The following is a 25,062-nucleotide window of genomic DNA, read 5'->3' as shown; positions in this document are numbered from 1 at the left end:
GGTGGAATTTTCCTTTAAATTAAGACCAAATAGACAATTTCCACTTTGTGGCTGTGGAATCTGTACAGATTGGAGGCCCAGCAATCTACGGTTCATTCGTTCATTCAGTTTCTCACCACTCTCTAATGGTCATGGCTAGAAGGGATACAGTTTTTGTCAAATTAACCTCAAACGTTTTTAGCTAACCCTAACCCTTTTCCTAACCTTAGCCCAATTCTCCTAACCTACTATTTTAATTTTCCTAACCTGCTGCGTAAATTCTCCTAACCTGCTATGAAAAGACTGATCTGACAAAAGCTGTATCCCATCTAGTTAAAATCCTTTCTCAACTGCTGGCTTGTACAGCTGTTTGTTTGAATTTGAATTAACTTAATTGACTGAATATTTGAAGCTGTTTGAAATGAACATTCCATTTTATTTAGTCATAAACAGCAAAAAGAGGGTTGACCACAGATGACTTCCAACACTGTAAACAAAAATCACGATAAATTAGCTAAATAGATGAAAAATATCTTCATAATTAAATATTTACATTTTGGTCACGCAATAGGTTGTATTTGTTTTATGGACCTGCCAATACTCAAGAGTAATTTGAAAGTCAAACATTGTTTTCCATTTTTGTTTTGACAATAACTTCATGCTGTAAATCACTGAAATTGTTCTCTTTTAATCCCCAAAAAGTCCAGTGCATTGCCTGCAAGCAGTTTGTCCTGAAAAGGAAAAGCAAACACATGAAACTTCATAAACCATCATGTTCCCGAACTTATTCTTTTATCACAGACACTTTTTTTGCAAGAGAAAGAAAGATCATTCAGTGTGTTACCTTACCTTTAAACCACCATCAAACTCTTTTATGGACTCTATTAATGTTCCTGGCTGCAGCTCACCCAGTGGGAATGGATAGTCTGTTCCTAACATCACCTTATCCTATGGAAGAAAATAATATGAACTGAGACCGTAATAAACTATTTTGTAAACTCTACCAATACAAACTTCAAACCTTCAAGCCTTTTAAACTACTTAGTAATTAGAAATATAATTTGTCTAGATCAGTGAAGATAACTACATTGCCATTTAGACATTAGACACATCACTGCATACCTTTCCAATCACATCAATAAGTAGCTTGAGGGCGATGGGGTCATGCACTAAGGAGTCAGTGTAGAAGGAGCCCAGGTATTTCCGTGGGTTGACTTTGTTATCCACAGCACAGAGGTCAGGTCGGACCTGGAACCCATGTTCAATTCGGCCAATAGTGAACGGGAAAGAACCCCCTAGGGAAAAAAACGTTGCTTCACACGTCAGTCTTTCAAGGGTGATTATTGGATTCTCCTAGCTCACACTTTTACTGTTTACTGAATGTCATTATTTGTTCCTCTATATATTGTAAATTACCTCCATGAGCAAAGCAGACCTTCAACTTGGGAAATCTCTCAAAGACACCTCCGAAGATCATTGAGCAAATGGCCATGGTAGTCTCGGATGGCATACCTGTACACATTTTTTTTTTTTATGTACTCATTTGTGACAACGTCATCCAGGTAGGCTGTGACACGGCATTTGATTGATCAGAACAGAGCTGAGTCTTTACCCTATCACTCACCCACTAACCAGGGGAGCCAGTACTTGGCCATCCTCCCATCGATCTGCATGTCCCATGGGTGTACAAACAAGGAACAGCTCAGTTCCTCAGCAGCCTATAGAAAAGCGGGAATATCACTCATGATTTTCATAATCGACATCATTACACAGTCATGATGAATTGATACTCGAACATCAAATGTCCAGTCCACAAACTATCTTAGGTTTAGTCTAGAAAGAGCAAGAGTATGATTTTCAGTAGTGTTTCTATCTGGCTTTGTAACACTATAGCTGGAATATCACTAGGAATATAGCGGCTCATTTAAATAAATCAATTCACTTATATGGCTCTTACAGCATAGATTGGGTAGAGTTCGGGGGCGTTAAGATCCCAGGTGTTAATGTGGGAGCCGATCTGGACACCAGGGAAGCCCAGCTGCCTAACACAACGCTTCATCTCCAGCACAGCCAGGTCAGGAGCCTGCATGGGCAGGGTACCCAGCCCCACGAAGCGTCGGGGGTGGAGCGCCACTGTCTTAGCCAGGTCGTCATTCAGGATCCCACACAGGTCCAGGGTGTCATGAGGTTTGGCCTGTCACAACAGGCAAGTGAACCCAACACAACCAAAGCCTTAGTAATGCATTGGCAGCTATGTTTTACAGAGAAGTAAGCACATCAAAGTCTTAGAAAAGGGTGAAGTGATGTAAAAAAAAACTGTCAAGAGAGTAAAAGTAAGGATTTGTAAAAAAAAAATAAAAAAAATACCATAATATAGCTGGCGCTAATAGTGGAATGATAGTGTTTCACAGTATTACTTACCCAACAGTGTTTATGATTGGCTGTAATATTCACCTGTTGATTTCTCCCACCAGAGCAGCATCTGTTGTCAATCTAGGAAAGCTGTTCTGACGTTTTGGCTGTGTGGTCTTGTGGAAATCGCTCTGTCATTTCCTGGTTGCTAAAATTCTACACTGTTCATTCAATTTCAGTGTGTGGTTGCAACCTGGTCTCAGAGCATTTCTGATTATTTTGTATGTTAATCAGATGATGCTCCAATTAGTAAGATATGTTACATATCATATGGTATGTATTATTTTGTGGATGTCCATCACCTATTTCGAATGATAAATGGCGAATTATAATGTATGATATTTTATATGTTATATGTTAACAATTTGCAAAATGTACAATATATTACAAATTTGAAAAACTTTCAATATGTTACAAATGTGCAAAACCTATGATATGTTCCAAATGCTAGCTAGGTGGCTAGGTGGCCAACATCATTAGCTAGGCTAGGGGTTAGGGTTAGGTTAGGACTAAGTTTAGGAGTTAGGTTAAATGGTTAAGTTTAGCGTTAGAGGAAGGCTTAGCTAAAGGGTTAAGGTTAGGGTTAGCTAACATGAAAAAGTTGCTAATAAGGTCAAATGCTAAAGTTGTCCATGATGATATTTGACCTCACAACCTTTGGGTTGCTAGACATTCCCGTTATCTGCCCACCCATCCACCCCAACCTAAGTAACCCTCTGTCTTATGTAACCATACCAAACGTAACATATCGTACCAATGGAATGTCTTGGATTCATGTACAGAATAAAACTAAATGCTCGGAGACCAGATTGGTGAGAAAACAAGCACTGAATAGTGTAGGGAATCATTGTACCATCTAAATCCTTGTGAAATATCTTTCAATAACAAAAAATATTGTTTTTACAGCTGTTTGAAGCAGGTGGACCAAAACCAAACGCTTCAAAAATACTTTTTTCAAACAGCGGTGAAAAGTATATTTTTTGGTACAATGATTCCCTACAATATTCAGTGCTTGTTTTCTCACATAAACTGAAATTGAGCGAACAGTGTAGAATTGTAGCAACCAGGGAATGAGTGATTTCCACTAAATATCACAGCCACAAAGCCAGAACAGATTTCACAGTTTGACAACAGATGCTGCTCTGGCGCGAGAAGTCAACAGGCGAATATCACAGCCAATCACAACACTGGCGGGTAAGTAATGCCGCGTTCAAAACAACCTGGAACTCTGAGAAATAGGAGGTCAAATCATGATGTCAGTGATCTTCAGGTCGGAAAGTTGGAGCTCTAGAAAGAGGCCTCGAGTTGGAATTCTGAGTAGAAGCTAGTTTTTTCCCGGGTTCCAAGTTGTTTTGAACGAGCTGAGGTCAGAAGTCGGGGATTTCCGAGTTCCCATTTCCGAGATCCCAGTTGTTTTGAACGTGGCATAATAGTGTGAAACTATTAGCGCCAGATATATTATGTACATTTTCTGAAATATCCTATGTGAAGCACCTTTAACAAAAATCTGCTGTTTATTTTTTCCCCTTGCAGACAGACTTACCCAGTAGTTAAACATGACAGGCACTGTGGACAAGGCTTGGACCGTCACTCCTAAAGTAGAGCATCATCATCATCATCATCATCATCATCAAAACCCACAACATTACAATACAGACTTACTTTACAGGCAACATGAATGACTCTGCCGGCTTCAAAATAGGCTGCCAAGAGGATTTTGACATGAGGATGATATCGGATATGTGTGTATATACCGTGTGCATCCATGTCCCGAATCCTTGCGTCTGCATCCCAACAGTTCTCCTGGATCACACGGAACAACTTCCCGTCTTTCATCATTTTTGCTTCCCCCTAAAATATGGATTGGCACAAAACTCCAGAGAATGAAGGACACTTGATTTGTTCTTTTTTTGGTTTCTATGCCTTCCATTGTCTTTATTGCTTCATGCCTACAATTTCTGTTTGATGAGCAAGATGATGTGCCACTAGAGATTCTGGGTTCGAGTCCAGGCTCTGTTGCAGCCGGCTGTGACCGGGAGACCCATGGGGCGGTGCACAATTGGCTCAGCATCGTCCGGGTTAGGGGAAGGTTTGGCCAGGATCGATGTCCTTGACTCATTGTGCACTAGTGACTCCTGTGGCGGGCTGGGTGCAGTGCATGCTGACACAGTCGCCAGGTGTACAGTGTTTTCTCCGACACATTGGTGCGGCTGGCTTCCGGGTTAGAGTGGGCAGAGGATGCACGGCTGTCTACCTTTGCCTCTCCCGATTCCGTACGGGAGTTGCAGCGATGAGACAAGACTGTAACTACCAATTGTGGAGAAAAAGGGGTAATAAACAATAGAAAAGAAAAAAACAAGAACACTTCAATGTCATATAAGAAGCAAATCACTCAAGTGGAATTGAAATGTGTATGTGTAATCAGCCACCTGATGGTAGCAAAGAGAAACATTTGGAAACTAGAGAGGGAGTTGAAAATGTCTCATTGGCTATTACTTTACATTCAGGTGTCAACACACACAACAGCAAGTACTCACACACACACATAAGCTGTGTTTACAAGCAGCCCAAATCTGATCACTAATTGATAATTTAATCAATCAGATCAGCTCTGAAAAAGATCTGATGTGAAAAGATCTGATGTGACTGGTCAATTGGACCAATTAGGGTAACAAATACTTCAACACAGTCATAGTGACACACAGGTGTTGCTGGACCCAGTGGGTGTCAGTGTCTGTATGAAATCTTACAGTGCTGCCCACTCACTACCCACAGGTGGCGCCAAGAGGGAGGGTTGGCTTTGTGTTAGCCTCGCCGAGAAACAGGCTTCGAGGCGTGACAACGATGTGATTTTTGAGGTATGGCAACACTAGACTAGCTTTGTGTGAATGAGATCTTGTAGAGAGCCCAGGAGAGCCTGAGTAGAGGGCTGGCCTGCTCATTAGGCAGGATTAGGTGGTCGCCTACAGCCACAGATTGACAAGGGTGGAATTTTCTGAGCTAAACTGACCAAGATGCACCTCCAACAATACATAAAACCTCACATAATTCTGGCCAAAATCAACAACAATTTCTCTCAACCAGTGGTATATGTTTTTTTTAGGGGAGCATTGATGCCATGCTGTGATAAGCAGTGCCCACTTTGTCAAAGGCAGTGAGGCAAAATATTTATCTTGTCCATTCTCAACGTGCCTCTCCAGGGTCCTCTTGGAGAGACACATCGCTGCAGCGCCCTACCAACATTCCGTCATGAAAAAGAATGTAACATAAATCATGTAGCAGATATAGCACATGGTAGAAAAGAGTATGTGGAGGTACAATGTAATGAGGCAGACACTTTTTACATTATGCAGGTTTCTCCGACCAAATAACCTAACCTAAATGATGCCCGATCAAATAAAAAATATGCTGACATGTTAACAAACAACATATCCTAAAAACAGGACAGGTCAAAGTCAAATGGACAATATGGGATGGACAATCAGGCTACTCAACTGCTGTCCAGGAGTTTCATCCCGTTACATTTTTTACAAGCTGATCATAGCGAAAAGAATAAAATAATTTTGCATTTCTCGCTGGGTAAACACATTGCAAATAGGCTCAGGATAACTCCTCCGGGCCCGTGCTTAGACCCCAGTAAGCACGGGCCCAGTAAGCACGGGCCGACGTGGTAGGCTACACCCCAGTAAGCACGGGCCGACGTGGTAGGCTACACCCCAGTAAGCACGGGCCGACGTCTTTGGACCGGCATTCTTTTTTGTGTGTTTTACAAATGGTAGGCCTACCACATATATGGGCATTCTTAAAATTCAATTTCAGGCGACACTGTAGGCTATACCTCAATAAGCACGGGCTGACGCATTCTGGACATCATTTTTTGGTCCTGTCCGGACGGCCTTGATTTCCATGTCCACGGACGTTGGTTTTTGGTACGATCCGACCCAAATCTGAACATATCATAGACGTCTTTGTTTGCTTCAGATTTTGTCCGGTCTGGACCAGCCTTGTTTTGTCCCAAACATAGACGTCTATAAATTACAGCTATTTAATTTTCTTTCAGAACTAAAAATGAACCTGATTTCAACGTCTGAATGTCACGCCTTGGTCTTAGTATTTTGTGTTTTCTTTAATTATTTGTTCAGGCCAGGGTGTGACATGGGTTATTGTGTTGTCGTATTGTTTTTTTTTGTAGGCATTGGGATTGTGGTTGATTAGGGGTGTGTCGAGTGTAGGCTTGGCTGCCTGAGGCGGTTCTCAATCAGCAGTCAGGTGCTTCTCGTTGCCTCTGATTGGGAACCGTATTTAGGTAGCCTGAGTTCGCTTTGTATTTCGTGGGTGATTGTTCCTGTCTCTGTGTAGTTTCACCAGATAGGCTGTAGTTAGGTTTCACGTTCCGTTTGTTGTTTTCGTATTTGTATAGTTATTTCATGTATCGTCATTTTTCTCATTAATAAACTATCATGTTTAACCACCACGCTGCATTTCGGTCCGACTCTCCTTCAACAAACGAAGAACGCCGTTACACTGAAAAATACATATTTTCAACTTTCATTCAGAACTGAAAATGTATCTGATTTCGACATCTGGAAAATACGTCTTTTCACTTTTAATTCTGATTGAAATTAAATCTAATTTCAACATCTGGAAAAGTACGTATTTTAGAAGTATTTTCAACATAATGTTTCTTACTGGTACTATTCTAGTAGGGGAGACAATGTTTTTGTCTCGTCTAGGGAGGCAGAATGGCCAGGACCAGCCCTGCCTGTGTAGTAGCATTGCAGGCCAAGGTAATTGCTGTATGTGGCATTATCACATCTCATGGAACATGGGCAGGCAAGCTCTCATAACAAGGAGTTAGATCACATCTCAATTCAGTGAGAACAATGTACACCACATATACAAATGGCAAGTACACTACAGCTCCATTCAACTTTGAAAGCTTGCTGATACATGGACTAAATAGGCTGTATGCTTGATACACAGACTAAATAGGCTGTATGCTTGATACACAGACTAAATAGGCTGTATGCTTGATACACAGACTAAATAGGCTGTATGCTTGATACACAGACTAAATAGGCTGTATGCTTGATACACAGACTAAATAGGCTGTATGCTTGATACGCAGACTAAATAGGCTGTATGCTTGATACACGGACTAAATAGGCAGTATACTGTATAACGTGAAGTCTGTAATGAATGATACATCAAGTAAAACTTTAATTTCCATTATGCTGTAGAATGTGAAGTCTGTAGAATGTGAAGTCTGTAGAATGTGAAGTCTGTAGAATGTGCAGTCTGTAGAATGTGCAGTCTGTAGAATGTGCAGTCTGTAGAATGTGAAGTCTGTAGAATGTGAAGTCTGTAGAATGTGAAGTCTGTAGAATGTGCAGTCTGTAGAATGTGCAGTCTGTAGAATGTGCAGTCTGTAGAATGTGAAGTCTGTAGAATGTGAAGTCTGTAGAATGTGAAGTCTGTAGAATGTGCAGTCTGTAGAATGTGCAGTCTGTAGAATGTGCAGTCTGTAGAATGTGCAGTCTGTAGAATGTGCAGTCTGTAGAATGTGCAGTCTGTAGAATGTGAAGTCTGTAGAATGTGCAGTCTGTAGAATGTGAAGTCTGTAGAATGTGCAAGTCTGTAGAATGTGCACATTTTATCAGTATATGGAAAGGTAACCGAAAACATATTCTTTAACATTAAATGTTTTTTTTCCCCCATTTTTTTTCTATTGTGTTATTGAATGTACGTTTGTTAATTCCAGGTGTAACTCTGTGTTGTTGTTTGTGTCGCACTGCTTTGCTTTATCTTGGCCAGGTTGCAGCTGTAAATGAGAAGTTGTTCTCAACTGGCCTACCTGGTTAAATAAACGTGACATTTAAAAAATATATATATATATATATATTGTACTGTACTGTTGAGTAACCTAACTTGAGACTCACCTTGCAGTGATGGTGAAGCTGGATAAATCCATCATATCCATATCTCTAAAGAACAAATAAAACTGTCATTAGAGTGGGTTTATGCCATCATGATAATGAATAATTAAGTGTTTTGCTAAGCATAGGACATTTTGAATTTCCTGATGTTATTTTAAAACATTCACAAAGTCGTATCTCATGGCTCCCATGTATCGAAAGCTATAACTTTCATTGCTTGTCATTATGCACCTTGGGGTTCTGCTTGTACGCAAAGTAGGCCTGCAGGGATCAAAAACAGACCAGCCAATGTCATAAGCCATTTTAATTGGAATAAATTACCTATGAACCACTTTCACAACAAATGGGAACAGAGACAGAAAGGGAGGAATCGGGACGCAATCAACACCATCCCATTTCAGTTCAGTGATATGCATACGGATGAACCCTGAAACAGCCCAAAATGAGTAATAATATCCATCCCATAGGATCAACATCCTCCTCAATTTAGACTGAAGATAGCTTCCCTGTATGAATGCTAAGTGGGTTACATGTCCTTGAACTTGCCACGAACCCCAATGCAATTCCTCTTTGTTTGAATACAGTTACATTTCCTCCATCCATCTCAACAGTGTTAGAATGCTTGTGGGATCAGGTAGCCTAGCTAGTGTTGGGCCAGTAACTGACAGGTTGCTGGTTCAAATCCCTGAGCCGACTAGGTGAAAAATCTGCCTTGAGCAAGGCACTTAAACCTAATTGCTCTGGATAAGAGTGTATGCTAAATGACAAAAATGTTGCTGTTGTTTTATGTAGGAGTGGCATGGGTCTTGAACAGGTTGCAGCCGTTTATCTGGTCCTAAGAGTAATAGGTCTAACTTCAATATGGAATGGAATGGGATTTGTTCACTCATTTTATTCAATGAGTCCACAGCTTGGTGCAAAATGCACAGTGCAGAACACATGATATCTCTAATGCAGCCATGTTGTTTAACAGCACTGTTGTAAACATGTCTGTATAATAACTAGGAGTGGCATGGGTCAATATTTTATTCTTTTTAAATGTTTAATTTGACCTTTATTTAACTAGGGAAGTCAGTTAATTATGAACAAATTCTTATTTTCAATGATGGCCTAGGAACAGTGGGGTAACTGCCTTGTTCAGGGGCAGAACGACAGATTTTTACTTTGTCAGCTCGGAGATTCAATCTTGCAACCTTTCGGTTACTAGTCCAATGCTCTAACCACTAGGCTACCTGCCGGCAATATGATGCAATTTGAGTCATGTTGACTATCAGGGTGGCCGGGCCTCTGTCCTGACTGACTCCTGTTGCTCTCTGTGGCTTTCTCACCCCCACAAATGAACATTTGTTCCCAGGATAAAACATGGTGTTTGTTCCAAGTGGCTCCCTATATAGGGCACTAATTTTGATTTGGACCATGATTCCCACAAGTCGTAGTGAATGTTGGGAACTTGGTGTCATTTGGGACGCACACATGAACAATCATAAGCTAAGGTCAGGCCTATTGACAAAAAGACAGCCTTTAAAGGACTGGGTCACTGCCAAGCATTGATTAATGTTTAACAAGTCAGTGCAGAGGGGTGGTAAAACTTCTCACAGGATTTCCTTACTGGCTGCATAGAAAATATAAAACCATTTCTTCAGAGTTCACGATGATATTCTTGTTAGTTTCAAATGAACAGTCTTCATCAAGGACTTTGGCATTCTGACAAACACAGTTATAACATGTTACTTAAGTCATTTGAGTTTATTATCCTAAAATAAATGGATTCTGTTTATTGTTTAGCAATGTGTGGTGGGTGTCATAGGCCTTCATGATTTTGCTCTAAAACTAATGATACGTTTTTTGCCAGATGCGAGGACTCAGTAAAAAAAAAACACAAAAAAACACAATTAGATAACCAGATGTATTGATTGAGACAAGATATAACTTCTAGATCCACTACAGCCTGTGCAGTGCCAAGCAGTGAGCGCATTCGGCAATGTGAGCGACTGTGCATAATGGCATTATGTAAATCAAACGCCAGGTAGACTATTAATGATGCACCATGTACCGGGCACGAGAAGTAGCCTGATAGATTACATCCTTTCTATTTAATTAATTAATTTTTTAAAGTTGTCAATGCATCTTGTAAAGTAGTATGGTATCACATAGCCTACCTCTTTCAGATTGGGCCATTCCTTTGGTAAAATGTGATTATGAATATCAATCTTCATCCTGATTAATCTACTACGACAAGTGTTTTTCATACAATTCGCCTAATGTGAGACAGGTAGAAAAGTTGTCGCGTCGCTATCATGATCATTGAGCAAGGTTATTCTCCGCCCTACTGCCCTGCCCCCTAACAGCCCAATGAAAAGCAGGTGAATGACTGACAGGGCATAGTCTCTTCTCACAGACACCGTGCCAGAGACATGGGCGGACTGGGACAAGAAATCGGCATTTCTAACACACCGGACCATTTTTTTCCTCGAGACCTCCATTATTAGCCGGATATTGTTGATTTTGAGGAAAAAAAACAACAAGTCAGACCAGCCCATCTGGCATTTGGGCAAATAGTTCTCGGGCCAGACCGCTTCTAGACTCACAGACAGGGCACATCTCATTTATGGATGGACAGGGTTTTTACACACAGCACCCAAAAAAATTACTGGGGCTGAACAAAAATATCCAATATATCGAGAAGAGAGGAATGTATGTTCACTTTCCTCTTCATGTAGGTTATCCTTCAATCAGGTTTTATTACCAGTGGGTCATAAACATTTGTGTAGCAGACTTATTGACTAATAGTTCATCTGTGCACCGGGGACACAAAGGGTTTTGATGACCCCCCCCCTCCCAAAATGCAGCATCTGTTGTGCTATAGGCTATCTACATGAGGTCCTGCATTACAAGAACATGCTGAATCAGCAGGTTATACTATGAGCCTCATTTTCGATCCAATGTATTACAGACACATGCAGTAGTATAGAAAATGGTCAAATGACTTAGGCTATTGGATATCCTATAAGTTGCAAAAACAAAACCTATTTTTGTGTTGATTGGTTGAACCAGAGAGAGTATGCTAGTTTATTATACAGTCATGTTAACAACAGTGTTGTTAAACAACATGGCTGCATTAGAGATATCATGTGTTCTGCCCTGTGCATTTTGCACCAACCTGTGGACTCATTGAATAAAATGAGTGAACAAATCCCATTCCATTCCTTATTGAAGTTAGACCTATTACTCTTAGGACCAGATAAACTGCTGCAACATGGACTCATAGCTCCACGTAACATAGTAAAGGTAAATCTGCCTCCCTCCATTTCCATTTAGTATGACACGTTACGTTTTGTATGGTATGTATTCATTCTTGGATGTTCATCGTCCATTTCATATATGTTACAAATGACAATGCGTATATGTTATGAAATGCAGTTCATACATCATGTTATGAATATGCTATATTTATGATACTGTACGAATTCCAATTAGTTTTGGGTCACGTTAGCTAGGTGGCTAACATTAGCTAGCTAGGGTTATGTTATGGTTAAGGTTAGGTCTTTGGGTTAGGGTTTATGATTAGTGGAGGGGTTTTAGCTAACAGGATAAGTAGTTGCAAAGTGGCTATAAAGTATTAAATAGTTGCAAAGTAGATGATTAGTTAAAATGCTAAAGTTGTCCATGGTGTGATTAAAAAATTTAACCTTTGGGTTGCTAGACATTCATGTTATATGCAGACCCAACTCCCTGACCTTGGCATAAGTAACCTTATGTCTTATGTAACCATATCAAACATAACATATCATACCGTTGTTTTACAGAAATAAATTAAATAAATTGTTTATTGGTATCGAAATCCAGGAATTGATTGACAGTTGGGTGTTTTCGAGCTATGTTCTTGCATTCTGCGCATGGTTGCGTGTGATGGAAGGATTTCGGGGGAGGGGTAGAAAAGTTGTCGCGTCAAAAGTCGACAATTGATCATCAAATGGCAGCCTTGTGTCTTTATAGCAACTGCATGTCGATAATTATCAGATCTATATTACAAGACTCAAGCAAATGAACCCATGTATGAATCTGAGCAAATTAACCTTGATTTATAAATCTTCTCACTGCAGTTCCCTCTATCGTGCGAAATCTCGTCGTCAGAGAGAGTGGAGAGAGAGGGGTGTGGCCGTAAGGGGTCTTTTGCTGCTGATGCTGTGGAGATTGCGTTTATCTCTCATCTAGTCATTGCTGTCTGCAATTCGTCCTGTCAACACCGGCGTCATTCGCGCCCTGGATGGCTGCATTTCCCGAGCAGTTTTTCCCGAGGACTTTTGACTTATAAGTAAACAACCATGACTGACCCAATGACACAAGATTCTTTCCCTGTCCCGGATCCCACAATCGTGGACCCTTCGGCCGTACGGAACGGCGGGTGCGCGTCTAATGCGAATCTATCCAAAATACCGAGTCAAGACGATCCTTTTAATATGGACCGGGACCAAGAGATGAGAATCACCGACAGCGTTGATGGTCAAGGTAGTAAGTAATTCAGGGATTACAAACTTTATTGTTGTATAAGTAAATCCTCACCTTGACGTGATTGATGGGCGCTTCTGGAGTTTATTTATAGCATCTGGAAAGTGGTGTTGATCAATTATTAATTTGATCAATTATTAATGTGTTGCTATAATAACTTACCTGCTTAACATCAGAGACATGTCAATTTGGCGAAGCAATTAGAGATAAATAATAGGCAAGCATCGCTGTCTCTATAGAGCACTCTTATTGTCAAGATGTTGTGTCTGACATTATCTAGGTTATTTCTTCCGGATGATCACCAAAACCCTTATGTGAATTTGTAGAGGTTATCAAACAATACAAAAATTAATGTACATTTTGAGCCTGAATTCAATGTGTGAAATATTTTTCTAGAGAGAGTTAAGATGCAGTGGTTATGAAAATGCCCTCAATACAAAAAAAAGTTTTGTCTGAATTCCAAGACACACACACACACACACACACACACACACACACACACACACACCACACACACACACACACACACACACACACACACACACACACACACACACACCACACACACACACACACACACACACACACACACACACACACACACCACACACACACACACACACACACACACACACACACACACACACACACACACACACACACACACACACACACACACACACACACACACACACACACACACACACACACACACACACACACACACACACACACACACACACACACACACACACACACCACACACACACACACACACACACACACACACACACACACACACACACACACACACACACACACACACACACACACACACACACACACACACACACACACACACACACACACACACACACACACACACACACACACACACACACACACACACACACACAAACACACAACACACACACCGAGACCCCTATCATAACATCCCAACATGGATATAACCGAGACCCCTATCACAACATCCCAACATGGATATAACCAAGACCCCTATCATACATCCCAACATGGATATGACCAAGACCCCTATCATAACATCCCAACATGGATATAACCAAGACCCCTATCATAACATCCCAACATGGATATAACCGAGACCCCTATCATAACATCCCAACATGGATATAACCGAGACCCCTATCACAACATCCCAACATGGATATAAGCAATACCCCTATCATAACATCCCAACATGGATATAACCAAGACCCCTATCATAACATCCCAACATGGATATGACCAAGACCCCAGTCATAACATCCCAACACATGGAATAAACAAACGTACAATCAATAATACAGTAGAAAAATCTATATACAGAATGTGCAAATGAGGTAGGATACGAGAGGTAAGGCAATAAATAGGCCATGATGGCGAAGTAATTACAATATAGCAATTAAACACTGGAATGTTAGGGTGTGCAGAAGATGAATGTGCAAGTAGAGATACTGGGGTGCAAAGGAGCAAGATAAATAAATAAATACTGTATGGGGATGAGGTAGATTGGATGGGCTATTTAGAGATGAGCTATGTACAGGTGCAGTGATCTGTGAGCTGCTCTGACAGCTGGTGAGGGAGGTAAGAGTCTCCAGCTTCAGAGATTTTTGCAGTTCGTTCCAGTCATTGGCAGCAGAGAACTGGAAGGAGAGGCTGCCAAAGGAAGAATTTGCTTTGGGGGTGACCAGTGAGATATACCTGTTGGAGCGCGTGCTATTGGTGGGTGCTGCTATGGTGACCAGTGAGCTGAGATAAGGCATGGCTTTACCTAGCAGAGACTTGTAGATTACCTGGAGCCAGTGGGTTTGGCGATGAGTATGAAGCGAGGGCCAGCCAACGAGAGCATACAAGTCGCAGTGGTGGGTGGTGGTGACAAAACGAATGGCACTGTTATAGACTGCGTCCAATTTGTTGAGTTAACCATGCTGCCAATGGTTAACGTGACGTGGTGTGATCATAACAAGATACAGGTACTCAAGTCCTTCTGTTCACCTGATTTAGAATTCCTCACAATCAAATGTCGACCGCATTATCTACCAAGGGAATTCTCTTAGATTATTTTTTTATTTTTTTTATTTCACCTTTATTTAACCAGGTAGGCAAGTTGAGAACAAGTTCTCATTTACAATTGCGACCTGGCCAAGATAAAGCAAAGCAGTTCGACACATACAACGACACAGAGTTACACATGGAGTAAAACAAACATACAGTCAATAACACAGTATAAACAAGTCTATATACGATGTGAGCAAATGAGGTGAGATAAGGGAGGTAAAGGCAAAAAAAGGCCATGGTGGCAAAGTAAATACAATATAGCAAGTAAAACACTGGAATGGTAGATTTGCAATGGAAGAATGTGCAAAGTAGAAATAAAAATAATGGGGTGCAAAGGAGCAAAATAAATAAATAAATTAAACACAGTAGGGAAAGAGGTAGTTGTTTGGGCTAAATTATAGGTGGGCTATGTACAGGTGCAGCAATCTGTGAGCTGCTCTGACAGTTGGTGCTTAAAGCTAGTGAGGGAGATAAGTGTTTCCAGTTTCAGAGATTTTTTTAGTTCGTTCCTGTCATTGGCAGCAGAGAACTGGAAGGAGAGGCGGCCAAAGAAATAGTTGGTTTTGGGGGTGACTAGAGAGATATACCTGCTGGAGCGTGTGCTACAGGTGGGAGATGCTATGGTGACCAGCGAGCTGAGATAAGGGGGGACTTTACCTAGCATGGTCTTGTAGATGACATGGAGCCAGTGGGTTTGGCGACAAGTATAAAGCGAGGGCCAGCCAACGAGAGCGTACAGGTCGCAATGGTGGGTAGTATATGGGGCTTTGGTGACAAAACGGATTGCACTGTGATAGACTGCATCCAATTTGTTGAGTAGGGTATTGGAGGCTATTTTGTAAATGACATCGCCAAAGTCGAGGATTGGTAGGATGGTCAGTTTTACAAGGGTATGTTTGGCAGCATGTTGCGAAATAGGAAGCCAATTTTAGATTTAACTTTGGATTGGAGATGTTTGATATGGGTCTGGAAGGAGAGTTTACAGTCTAACCAGACACCTAAGTATTTGTAGTTGTCCACGTATTCTAAGTCAGAGCCGTCCAGAGCAGTGATGTTGGACAGGCGGGTAGGTGCAGGTAGCGATCGGTTGAAGAGCATGCATTTAGTTTTACTTGTATTTAAGAGCAATTGGAGGCCACGGAAGGAGAGTTGTATGGCATTGAAACTTCCCTGGAGCGTTGTTAACACAGTGTCCAAAGAAGGGCCAGAAGTATACAGAATGGTGTCGTCTGCGTAGAGGTGGATCAGAGACTCACCAGCAGCAAGAGCGACCTCATTGATGTATACAGAGAAGAGAGTCGGTCCAAGAATTGAACCCTGTGGCACCCCCATAGAGACTGCCAGAGGTCCGGACAGCAGACCCTCCAATTATATTATAATTATAATTATTATATTATAATCACAGCCGTATATATTCCCCCCCAAGCAGACACATCGATGGATCTGAACGAACTTTATTTGACTCTTTGCAAACTGGAATCCATTTATCCGGAGGCTGCATTCATTGTAGCTGGGGATTTTAACAAGACTCCCTAAATTTTATCAGCATATCGATTGCGCAACCAGGGCTGGAAAAACCTTGGATCACTGCTATTCTAACTTCCGCGACGCATATAAGGCCCTGCCCCGCCCTCCTTTCGGAAAGCTGACCACGACTCCATTTTGTTGATCCCTGCCTACAGACAGAAACTAAAACAAGAAGCTCCCGCGCTGAGGTCTGTTCAACGCTGGTCCGACCAATCTGATCCCACACTCCAAGACTGTTTCCATCACGTGGACTGGGATATGTTTCGTATTGCGTCAGACAACAACTTTGACGAATACGCTGATTCGGTGAGCGAGTTCATTAGAACGTGCGTTGAAGATGTCGTTCCCATAGCAACGATTAAAACATTCCCAAACCAGAAACCGTGGATTGATGGCAGCATTCGCGTGAAACTGAAAGCCCGAACCACTGCTTTTAATCAGGGCAAGGTGACCGGAAACATGACCGAATACAAACAGTGTAACTATTCCCTCCGCAAGGCAATCAAACAAGCTAAGCGTCAGTATAGAGACAAAGTAGAATCTCAATTCAACGGCTCAGACACAAGAGGTATGTGGCAGGGTCTACAGTCAATCACGGACTACAAGAAGAAAACCAGCCCAGTCACGGACCAGGATGTCTTGCTCCCAGGCAGACTAAATAACTTTTTTTGCCCGTTTTGAGGACAATACAGTGCCACTGACACGGCCCGCAACTAAAACATGCGGACTCTCCTTCACTGCAGCCGACGTGAGGAAAACATTTAAACGTGTCAACCCTCGCAAGGCTGCAGGCCCAGACGGCATCCCCAGCCGCGCCCTCAGAGCATGCGCAGACCAGCTGGCTGGTGTGTTTACGGACATATTCAATCAATCCCTATCCCAGTCTGTTGTTCCCACATGCTTCAAGAGGGCCACCATTGTTCCTGTTCCTAAGAAAGCTAAGGTAACTGAGCTAAACGACTACCGCCCCGTAGCACTCACTTCCGTCATCATGATGTGCTTTGAGAGACTAGTCAAGGACCATATCACCTCCACCCTACCTGACACCCTAGACCCACTCCAATTTGCTTACCGCCCAAATAGGTCCACAGACGATGCAATCTCAACCACACTGCACACTGCCCTAACCCATCTGGACAAGAGGAATATCTATGTGAGAATGCTGTTCATCGACTACAGCTCGGCATTTAACACCATAGTGCCCTCCAAGCTCGTCATCAAGCTCGAGACCCTGGGTCTCGACCCCGCCCTGTGCAACTGGGTACTGGACTTCCTGACGGGCCGGCCCCAGGTGGTGAGGGTAGGCAACAACATTTCCACCCCGCTGATCCTCAACACTGGGGCGCCACAAGGGTGTGTTCTGAGCCCTCTCCTGTACTCCCTGTTCACCCACGACTGCGTGGCCACGCACGCCTCCAACTCAATCATCAAGTTTGCGGACGACACAACAGTGGTAGGCTTGATTACCAACAACGATGAGACGGCCTACAGGGAGGAGGTGAGGGCCCTCGGAGTGTGGTGTCAGGAAAATAACCTCACACTCAACGTCAACAAAACTAAGGAGATGATTGTGGACTTCAGGAAACAGCAGAGGGAACACCCCCCTATCCACATTGATGGAACAGTAGTGGAGAGGGTAGTAAGTTTTAAGTTCCTCGGCGTACACATCACAGACAAACTGAATTGGTCCACCCACCCAGACAGCATCGTGAAGAAGGCGCAGCAGCGCCTCTTCAACCTCAGGAGGCTGAAGAAATTCGGCTTGTCACCAAAAGCACTCACAAACTTCTACAGATGCACAATCGAGAGCATCCTGTCGGGTTGTATCACCGCCTGGTACAGCAACTGCTCCGCCCACAACCGTAAGGCTCTCCAGAGGGTAGTGAGGTCTGCACAACGCATCACCGGGGGCAAACTACCTGCCCTCCAGGACACCTACACCACCCGATGTCACAGGAAGGCCATAAAGATCATCAAGGACAACAACCACCCGAGCCACTGCCTGTTCACCCCGCTATCATCCAGAAGGCGAGGTCAGTACAGGTGCATCAAAGCTGGGACCGAGAGACTGAAAAAGAGCTTCTATCTCAAGGCCATCAGACTGTTAAACAGCCACCACTAACATTGAGTGGCTGCTGCCAACACACTGACTCAACTCCAGCCACTTTAATAATGGGAATTGATGGGAAATGATGTAAAATATATCACTAGCCACTTTAAACAATGCTACCTAATATAATGTTACTTACCCTACATTATTCATTGTATATGTATATACTGTACTCTATATCATCTACTGCATCTTTATGTAATACATGTATCACTAGCCACTTTAACTATGCCACTTTGTTTACATACTCATCTCATATGTATATACTGCACTCAATACCATCTACTGTATCTTGCCTATGCCGCTCTGTACCATCACTCACTCATATATCTTTATGTACATATTCTTTATCCCCTTACACTTGTGTCTATAAGGTAGTAGTTTTGGAATTGTTAGCTAGATTACTTGTTGGTTATTACTGCATTGTCAGAACTAGAAGCACAATAACCATTTTGCTACACTCGCATTAACATCTGCTAACCATGTGTATGTGACAAATAAAATTTGATTTGATTTGATAGAGTGTTGGAGGCTATTTTGTAAATGACATCGCCGAAGTCGAGGATCTGTGGGATGGTCAGTTTTACGAGGGTATGTTTGGCAGCATGAGTGAAGGATGCTTTGTTGCGATATAGGAAGCCAATTCTAGATGTAATTTTGGATTGGAGATGTTTAATGTGAGTCTGGAAGGAGAGTATACAGTCTAATCAGACACCTAGGTATTTGTAGTTGTCCACGTATTCTAAGTCATAACCGTCCAGAGTAGTGATGCTGGACGGGCAGGCAGGTGCGGGCAGCGAACGGTTGAAGAGCATGCTTTTAGTTTAACTTGCATTTAAGAGCAGTTGGAGGCCACGGAAGGAGAGTTGTATGGCATTGAAGCTCATCTGGCGGTTAGTTAACACAGTGTCCAAAGAAGGGCCAGAGGAATACAGAATGGTGTCGTCTGCGTAGAGGTGGATCAGAGAATCACCAGCAGCGAGAGCGACATCGTTGCATTTTAATCGGCATTGGAATGATTTTAGTCTTCCTATATGTAGCTTACATTTTTGGTCTGGAGCTATGGTTTAGCCCAGCTATACCCAACTGAGGCCTCTGTCATAGGGTGACCAGAGCAGATGTAATGAGATGGTAACTAAAGAGACTAGGTAACTAGGTAACTCGGAGGATTGTACACTCAGAAAAAAAAGGCGATATCTATAACCTAAAATGGTTCTTCGGTGGTTCCCATAGGATAACCTTTTGAATAAGCCTTTTTGGTTCCAGGTAGAACCCCTTTGGGTTCCATGTAGAACCCTTTCCACAGAGGGTTTTAAATGGAACCCAAATGGAGGACAGCCGAATAACTCCTTTGGAAGCTTTTTTTCTAAACGTGTAGGTGCTGAAGCTCTCTAATGAGGCCCAGTCAATGTGTTAGAGAGCCTTAATGATGCTCGTTGCCCATAGGGATGAGTCTGAAACATACCGACTGGAAAGAGATGAGAGAGAGAGGGACATCAAGGAGGAAATGTTTTTGAACGTTTTGCATTAAAACAGTAGAGCCCCATACCCCCACCACCACTCCCTCCACATATGCTGCCTCCATCTCACCCCCATTTACATACAAGACTGTAGCCTTGCTGCCTTTCAGAACTGCAGTCGTTTGAATATGCCTGTTAAGGCTGAATGCATAGTTTCAGAAGTAGAGCTAAAGAGGAGACTATAGCTTTATGGCACAGATTGATAGAGCTGTACATGTTGTTCACTACATATATACAGTACACATTGGATGTAACATCTCTGTGCCTGTGTCTACAACTGTGCCTCTCTGCTTCTCATAGCTTTAACATGAGGTTTCCGAGTCGTCGTCCCCCCCCCCCCCATCTGTAATATCATGTGTTACCTGGAATCACCCCAACCAATCAATTCAGTGCTTTGAATAATTTATGTGTTTTTAATTGACAGCTGGCAATATAGGGGGAGTGGAATGTCAGAGTGAATTGAGATTATGTTGGAACCACCTTTTAAAACAGGTTCACGTTTACTGTCTTTAGTCTTGTCCTTGTGGCAGCACTGAGCGAGTTCCCCTTCCATTTGTATTTTTATTTAACCTTTACTTAACTAGGCAAGTCTTTATTTAGATAGGCCAGCTGCAAAGTCAAAATTGGGTATAATGTAAAAATGCATTTTTTGTTGTTGTTGTTGTCTAATTTAAGGTTAGGTTTAGGCATTAGGGTTAGCAGTGTGGTTAAGATTTGATGGCAGTGTGGGTAAGATTTGATGACTTTGTGGCTATGCTAGCTAGTGACCACTGCAGAGCTGCCTCCAGAACAAGATTCACGATGAAAAATGCCAACCTGCCCTTTTAAAAGGGAGGTTTCAATGGGTTTTTTCAGAAAATGTATTAACATTCTATTAGAGAGATTACAGTCATAGCCTAGAGTGCCATGGGAATCTAATCACATATTCATTAGAGGGCGAAAATTGGAATTACTTCCAATTTGAGTATGTTAAAGATTATGAACATGTAGTGAGGGAATCTAGTTAATCCACAAAACCAGCATGGATTGACAATTCATGTATTTCTATGGGATGAATTAAACACACTCTTAAAACGAGGGTTCTTTGGAAGGCAAGGAGTTCTAACTAAAACCTTTTTCATCCTAAGAACCTTTTTTTGAAGAAAGGGTTCTTTGGAAGGCAAGGAGTTCTAACTAAAACCTTTTTCATCATAAGAACCTTTTTTTGAAGAAAGGGTTCTTTGATGATCCTTTGGAAGGAAAGAAGGGTTTTACATACAACCCTTCTGAATCTGAATAAGATTTTTGATAATGTGTTTTTTCTCTCTTTTAAATAGTGCCTGACCATGAGTGTTTACCTCACTGTTTAAACTTAGAATAATCTGGTCAATTTACAAATATGTGTGAGAATGTTTTAAACTGTACCCATATGGGAATATCTGTGCATGTATCTCGTATTACCTTAATGATTTTTACGTATACAGTACTGACATAGTATATTCAGTGCATTTGGAAAGTAATCAGAACCTGTCATGGTTTTCCTTAGGTGAAGGAGAGTCAGACCAAAATGCGGTGTGGCTATTGCGATCCATGTTTAATGAAACAAAGTAAACACGAATCAAATACAAAAACGTAACACGAAAACCGAAACAGCCTAATACTGGTGCAAAGTAACACAGAGACAGAACAAGGACAATCACCCACAAAACCCAACACCAAACAGGCTACCTAAATATGGTTCCCAATCAGAGACAATGACGAACACCTGCCTCTGATTGAGAACCATATCAGGCCAAACATAGAACTAGACAAACTAGACATGTAACATAGAATGCCCACTCAGCTCACACCCTGACCAACCAAAACATAGAAACATACAAAGCAAACTATGGTCAGGGTGTGACAGAACCCTTGCATTTTTCCACATGTTATTACGTTACAACCTTTTTCTAAAATGGATTATTTGTCGTCGTCCCCCCCATCAATCTACACACAACACCCCATAATGACAAAGCAAAAACAGGTTTTCAGAAATGTTTGCAAATGTATTTAAAAAAAAAAGGAAAATATCCCATTTACATAAGTATTCAGACACTTTACTCAATACTTTGTTGAAGCACCTTTGGCAGCGATTACAGCCTTGAGTCGTCTTGGGTATGACGCTACAGGCTTGGCACACCTGTATTTGGGAAGTTTATTTTATTCTTCTCTACAGATCCTCTCAAGATCTGTCAGATTGGATGGGGAGCGTCGCTGCACAGCTATTTTCAGGTCTCTCCAGAGATGTTCGATTGGGTTCAAGTGCGGGCTGTGGCTGGACAACTCAAGGACATTCAGAGACTTGTCCCGAAGCAACTCCTGCATTGTCTTGGCTGTGTGCTTAGTGTTGTTGTCCTGTTGGAAACCTTCGCCCCAGTCTGAGGTCCTGAGCGCTCTGGAGCAGGTTTTCATCAAGTATCTCTCTGTGCTATGTTCCGTTCATCTTTCCCTCGATCCTGACTAGTCTCCCAGTCCCTGCCGCTGAAAAACATCCCCACAGCATGATGCTACCACCACCATGCTTCACTGTAGGGATGGTCCCATGTTTCCTCCAGACGTAATGCTTGGCATTCAGGCCAAATACTTCAATCTTGTTTTCATCAGACCAGAGAATCTTGTTTCTCATGGTCTGAGAGTCCTTTAGGTGCCTTTTTGGCAAACTCCAAGTGGCCTGTCATGTTCCTTTTACTGAGGAGTGGCTTCCGCCTGGCCTCTCTACCATAAAGGCCTGATTGGTGGAGTGATACAGAGATGGTTGTCCTTCTGGAAGTTTCTCCCATCTCCACAGAGGAACTCTGTAGTTCTGTCAGAGTGACCATAAGCTTAATGGTCATCTCGCTGACCAAGGCTTTTCTCCCCCGATTGCTCAGTTTGGCAGCATGACCAGCTCTAGCAAGAGTGTTGGTGTTTCCAAACTTCTTCCATTTAAGAAGGATGGAGAACTCTGTGTTTCAGGGGACCTTCAATGCTGCAGAATTGTTTTGGTACCCAGAGCTGTGCCTCGACACAATCCTGTCTCTGAGCTTTACGGGCAATTCCTTCGACCTCATGGCTTGGTTTTTGCTCTGACACCTTATATAGACAGGGGTGTGCCTTTCCAAGTCATGTCCAATCAATTGAATTTACCACAGGTGGACTCCAATCAAGTTGTAGAAACATCCCAAGGATGATCAATGGAAGCAGGATGCACCTGAGACTAATTTTGAGTCTCAAAGCAAAGGGTCTGAATACTTATGTAATTAAGGTATTTTTGGTTTTTATACATTTGTAAACATTTCTAAAAAACAGTTATTACTTTGTCATTATAGGGTATTATGTGTAGATTGATGGGGCTTTTTATTTAGTTAATCCATTTTAGAATAAGGCTGTAACATAACAAAATGTGGAAAGAGTCAAGGGGTCTGAATACTTTCCGAATGCATTGTATCTTTGCCATTATTTCTTTCTTTCAAATTAGTATTTTCTGTGATTTTATTGAGCAATAGAATATTAGATTGCAGCCTGATTGAACCAGCAGTGTATTGTATGGTATCTGTAATGAACACGATGGGAGACAGAGAGCTGGTTTCAAGCGCAGGGCGCAGCAGGTGTTTATTGTTCAAGGACCACAGGAGGAGGCAGGTATCTGGGTCCAGGGGCAGGCAAGAGGTCATACACAGGGGGTCCAAAAGGCAACAGTACAGGCAGGGAAAAGGCTAGTAACGTAGGTTGATAACAGGAAATCAGATAGGCTTAAGTACAGGCAGGGAATAGGCAAATGGCGTAGTTAGTGAGGCAGGCAAAAACTATCATACACAGGAAGATTAAATTACGGAAAAACAGAGCTCCGAATAGGTGTCACAAAACAAACAATACCTCACAATGATGGGGTGCAAAGAATTGAACTAAAATAGTGTGTGATAATGACATGCAGGTGTGTGAACAGGTGATCAGAATTCAGATGATTGGGATCTGGAGAGTGAGCTGCGTTCAGGGGATCTACGTATTTGAGAGTGTGAGTTGGAAGCAGACGTTACAATACCTAGTTATTTATCTTTGTGTAGCATAAGATCAATCAATCCAGTTTACATCATGTAGGTTGTCTCAATAATCAATATATCCCTACCCTGGCATCATCAGGTTGCAGGTGATTACAAGTTCCAGTTGTTGGATATCCTCACTCTGGCTGGATTCCAATAGGAATTACACATCACTTTGCAAGCCAGCATAATGTGACTTGCAGGCCTGATGTGGCCTGTAAACCTGGAGTTTCCGACCTTCTGGCTCTAGGTAGAACCTTTAGAGGATCAAAGGGTTATTGGTTGAACCCTTTATAGAGGGCTCTAGTTAAAACCATTTACAGACAGTTCAATGAATAACCCTTCATAGAGGGTTCTAGATGGAACCATCTGCAAAGGGTTCTACCTAGCACCGAAAAGGGTTCCCTTTTGGCAGGGGTAGGCAACTAGATTCAGCCGTGGAACGATTTTTGTCGTAGCAAAATGGTGGGGGGCCGGAAAATAATGAGAATAATTTGTACACTGCAAATTGACCACAACTAAGCCCAAAAAGAGAATGTATATGAAAATAACAATCATTTCATGTACCTTGATTATATTGAGACGCGATCGCTGATGTACATGTTTTTATTACATTTTTTATTTGTGGGACAGATTTCTTATATAAAAACATTGGGCGGGCCAAAGAAAGTTGTGGCCCGCGAGTCCCCTGTTGCTGACCTCTGCCCTATGGGGACAAGCCGAAGAACACTATATGGTTCTACTTTGTAGCGAGCCTACATACTGTGATCTTTACCCTCTATAATTCTGCGAAAATTATGAATCATCCAATGTATGCAGTTTATCATCAAATGTAGGGTCAGTATCTATGTTGTGTGTGTGTGTGTGTGTGTGTGTGTGTGTGTGTGTGTGTGTGTGTGTGTGTGTGTGTGTGTGTGTGTGTGTGTGTGTGTGTGTGTGTAGAGGAAGTGAGT

At 42.1% G+C, this 25,062-nt stretch overlaps 2 protein-coding genes across 3 annotated transcripts in view; one reads left to right on the top strand and one right to left on the bottom strand.

The window, feature by feature from the left end:
* Positions 1 to 394: 394 nt before the first annotated feature.
* On the bottom strand, positions 395 to 10,660 carry acmsd (aminocarboxymuconate semialdehyde decarboxylase). Its single transcript, XM_020462241.2, has 10 exons — positions 10,487 to 10,660; positions 8,331 to 8,375; positions 4,146 to 4,242; positions 3,935 to 3,984; positions 1,937 to 2,173; positions 1,604 to 1,697; positions 1,396 to 1,491; positions 1,102 to 1,274; positions 829 to 927; positions 395 to 710 (listed from the first exon to the last, which is right to left on the bottom strand). Exons 1-10 carry the CDS (start codon positions 10,574 to 10,576, stop codon positions 648 to 650), a joined length of 1,044 nt encoding a protein of 347 aa, XP_020317830.1. The 5' UTR covers positions 10,577 to 10,660; the 3' UTR covers positions 395 to 647.
* Positions 10,661 to 12,461: 1,801 nt separating this feature from the next.
* The window catches only part of LOC109871410 (transmembrane protein 163), a 112,146-nt gene continuing 99,545 nt past the window's right edge, over positions 12,462 to 25,062 (top strand). Inside the window, exon 1 of one of the 2 annotated variants that reach the window (XM_031806093.1) lies at positions 12,462 to 12,836. In XM_031806093.1, coding sequence (XP_031661953.1) covers positions 12,653 to 12,836 — 184 coding nt within the window. In that variant the 5' untranslated portion in view covers positions 12,462 to 12,652. Of the gene's footprint in view, positions 12,840 to 25,062 lie in introns of both variants that reach the window. The other variant, XM_031806092.1, reaches the window with a different exon arrangement.

Source organism: Oncorhynchus kisutch, linkage group LG26 (assembly GCF_002021735.2).
Source record: "Oncorhynchus kisutch isolate 150728-3 linkage group LG26, Okis_V2, whole genome shotgun sequence".
Classification (NCBI taxonomy): domain Eukaryota; kingdom Metazoa; phylum Chordata; class Actinopteri; order Salmoniformes; family Salmonidae; genus Oncorhynchus; species Oncorhynchus kisutch.
This window is presented reverse-complemented; position numbering and strand designations above follow the sequence as displayed.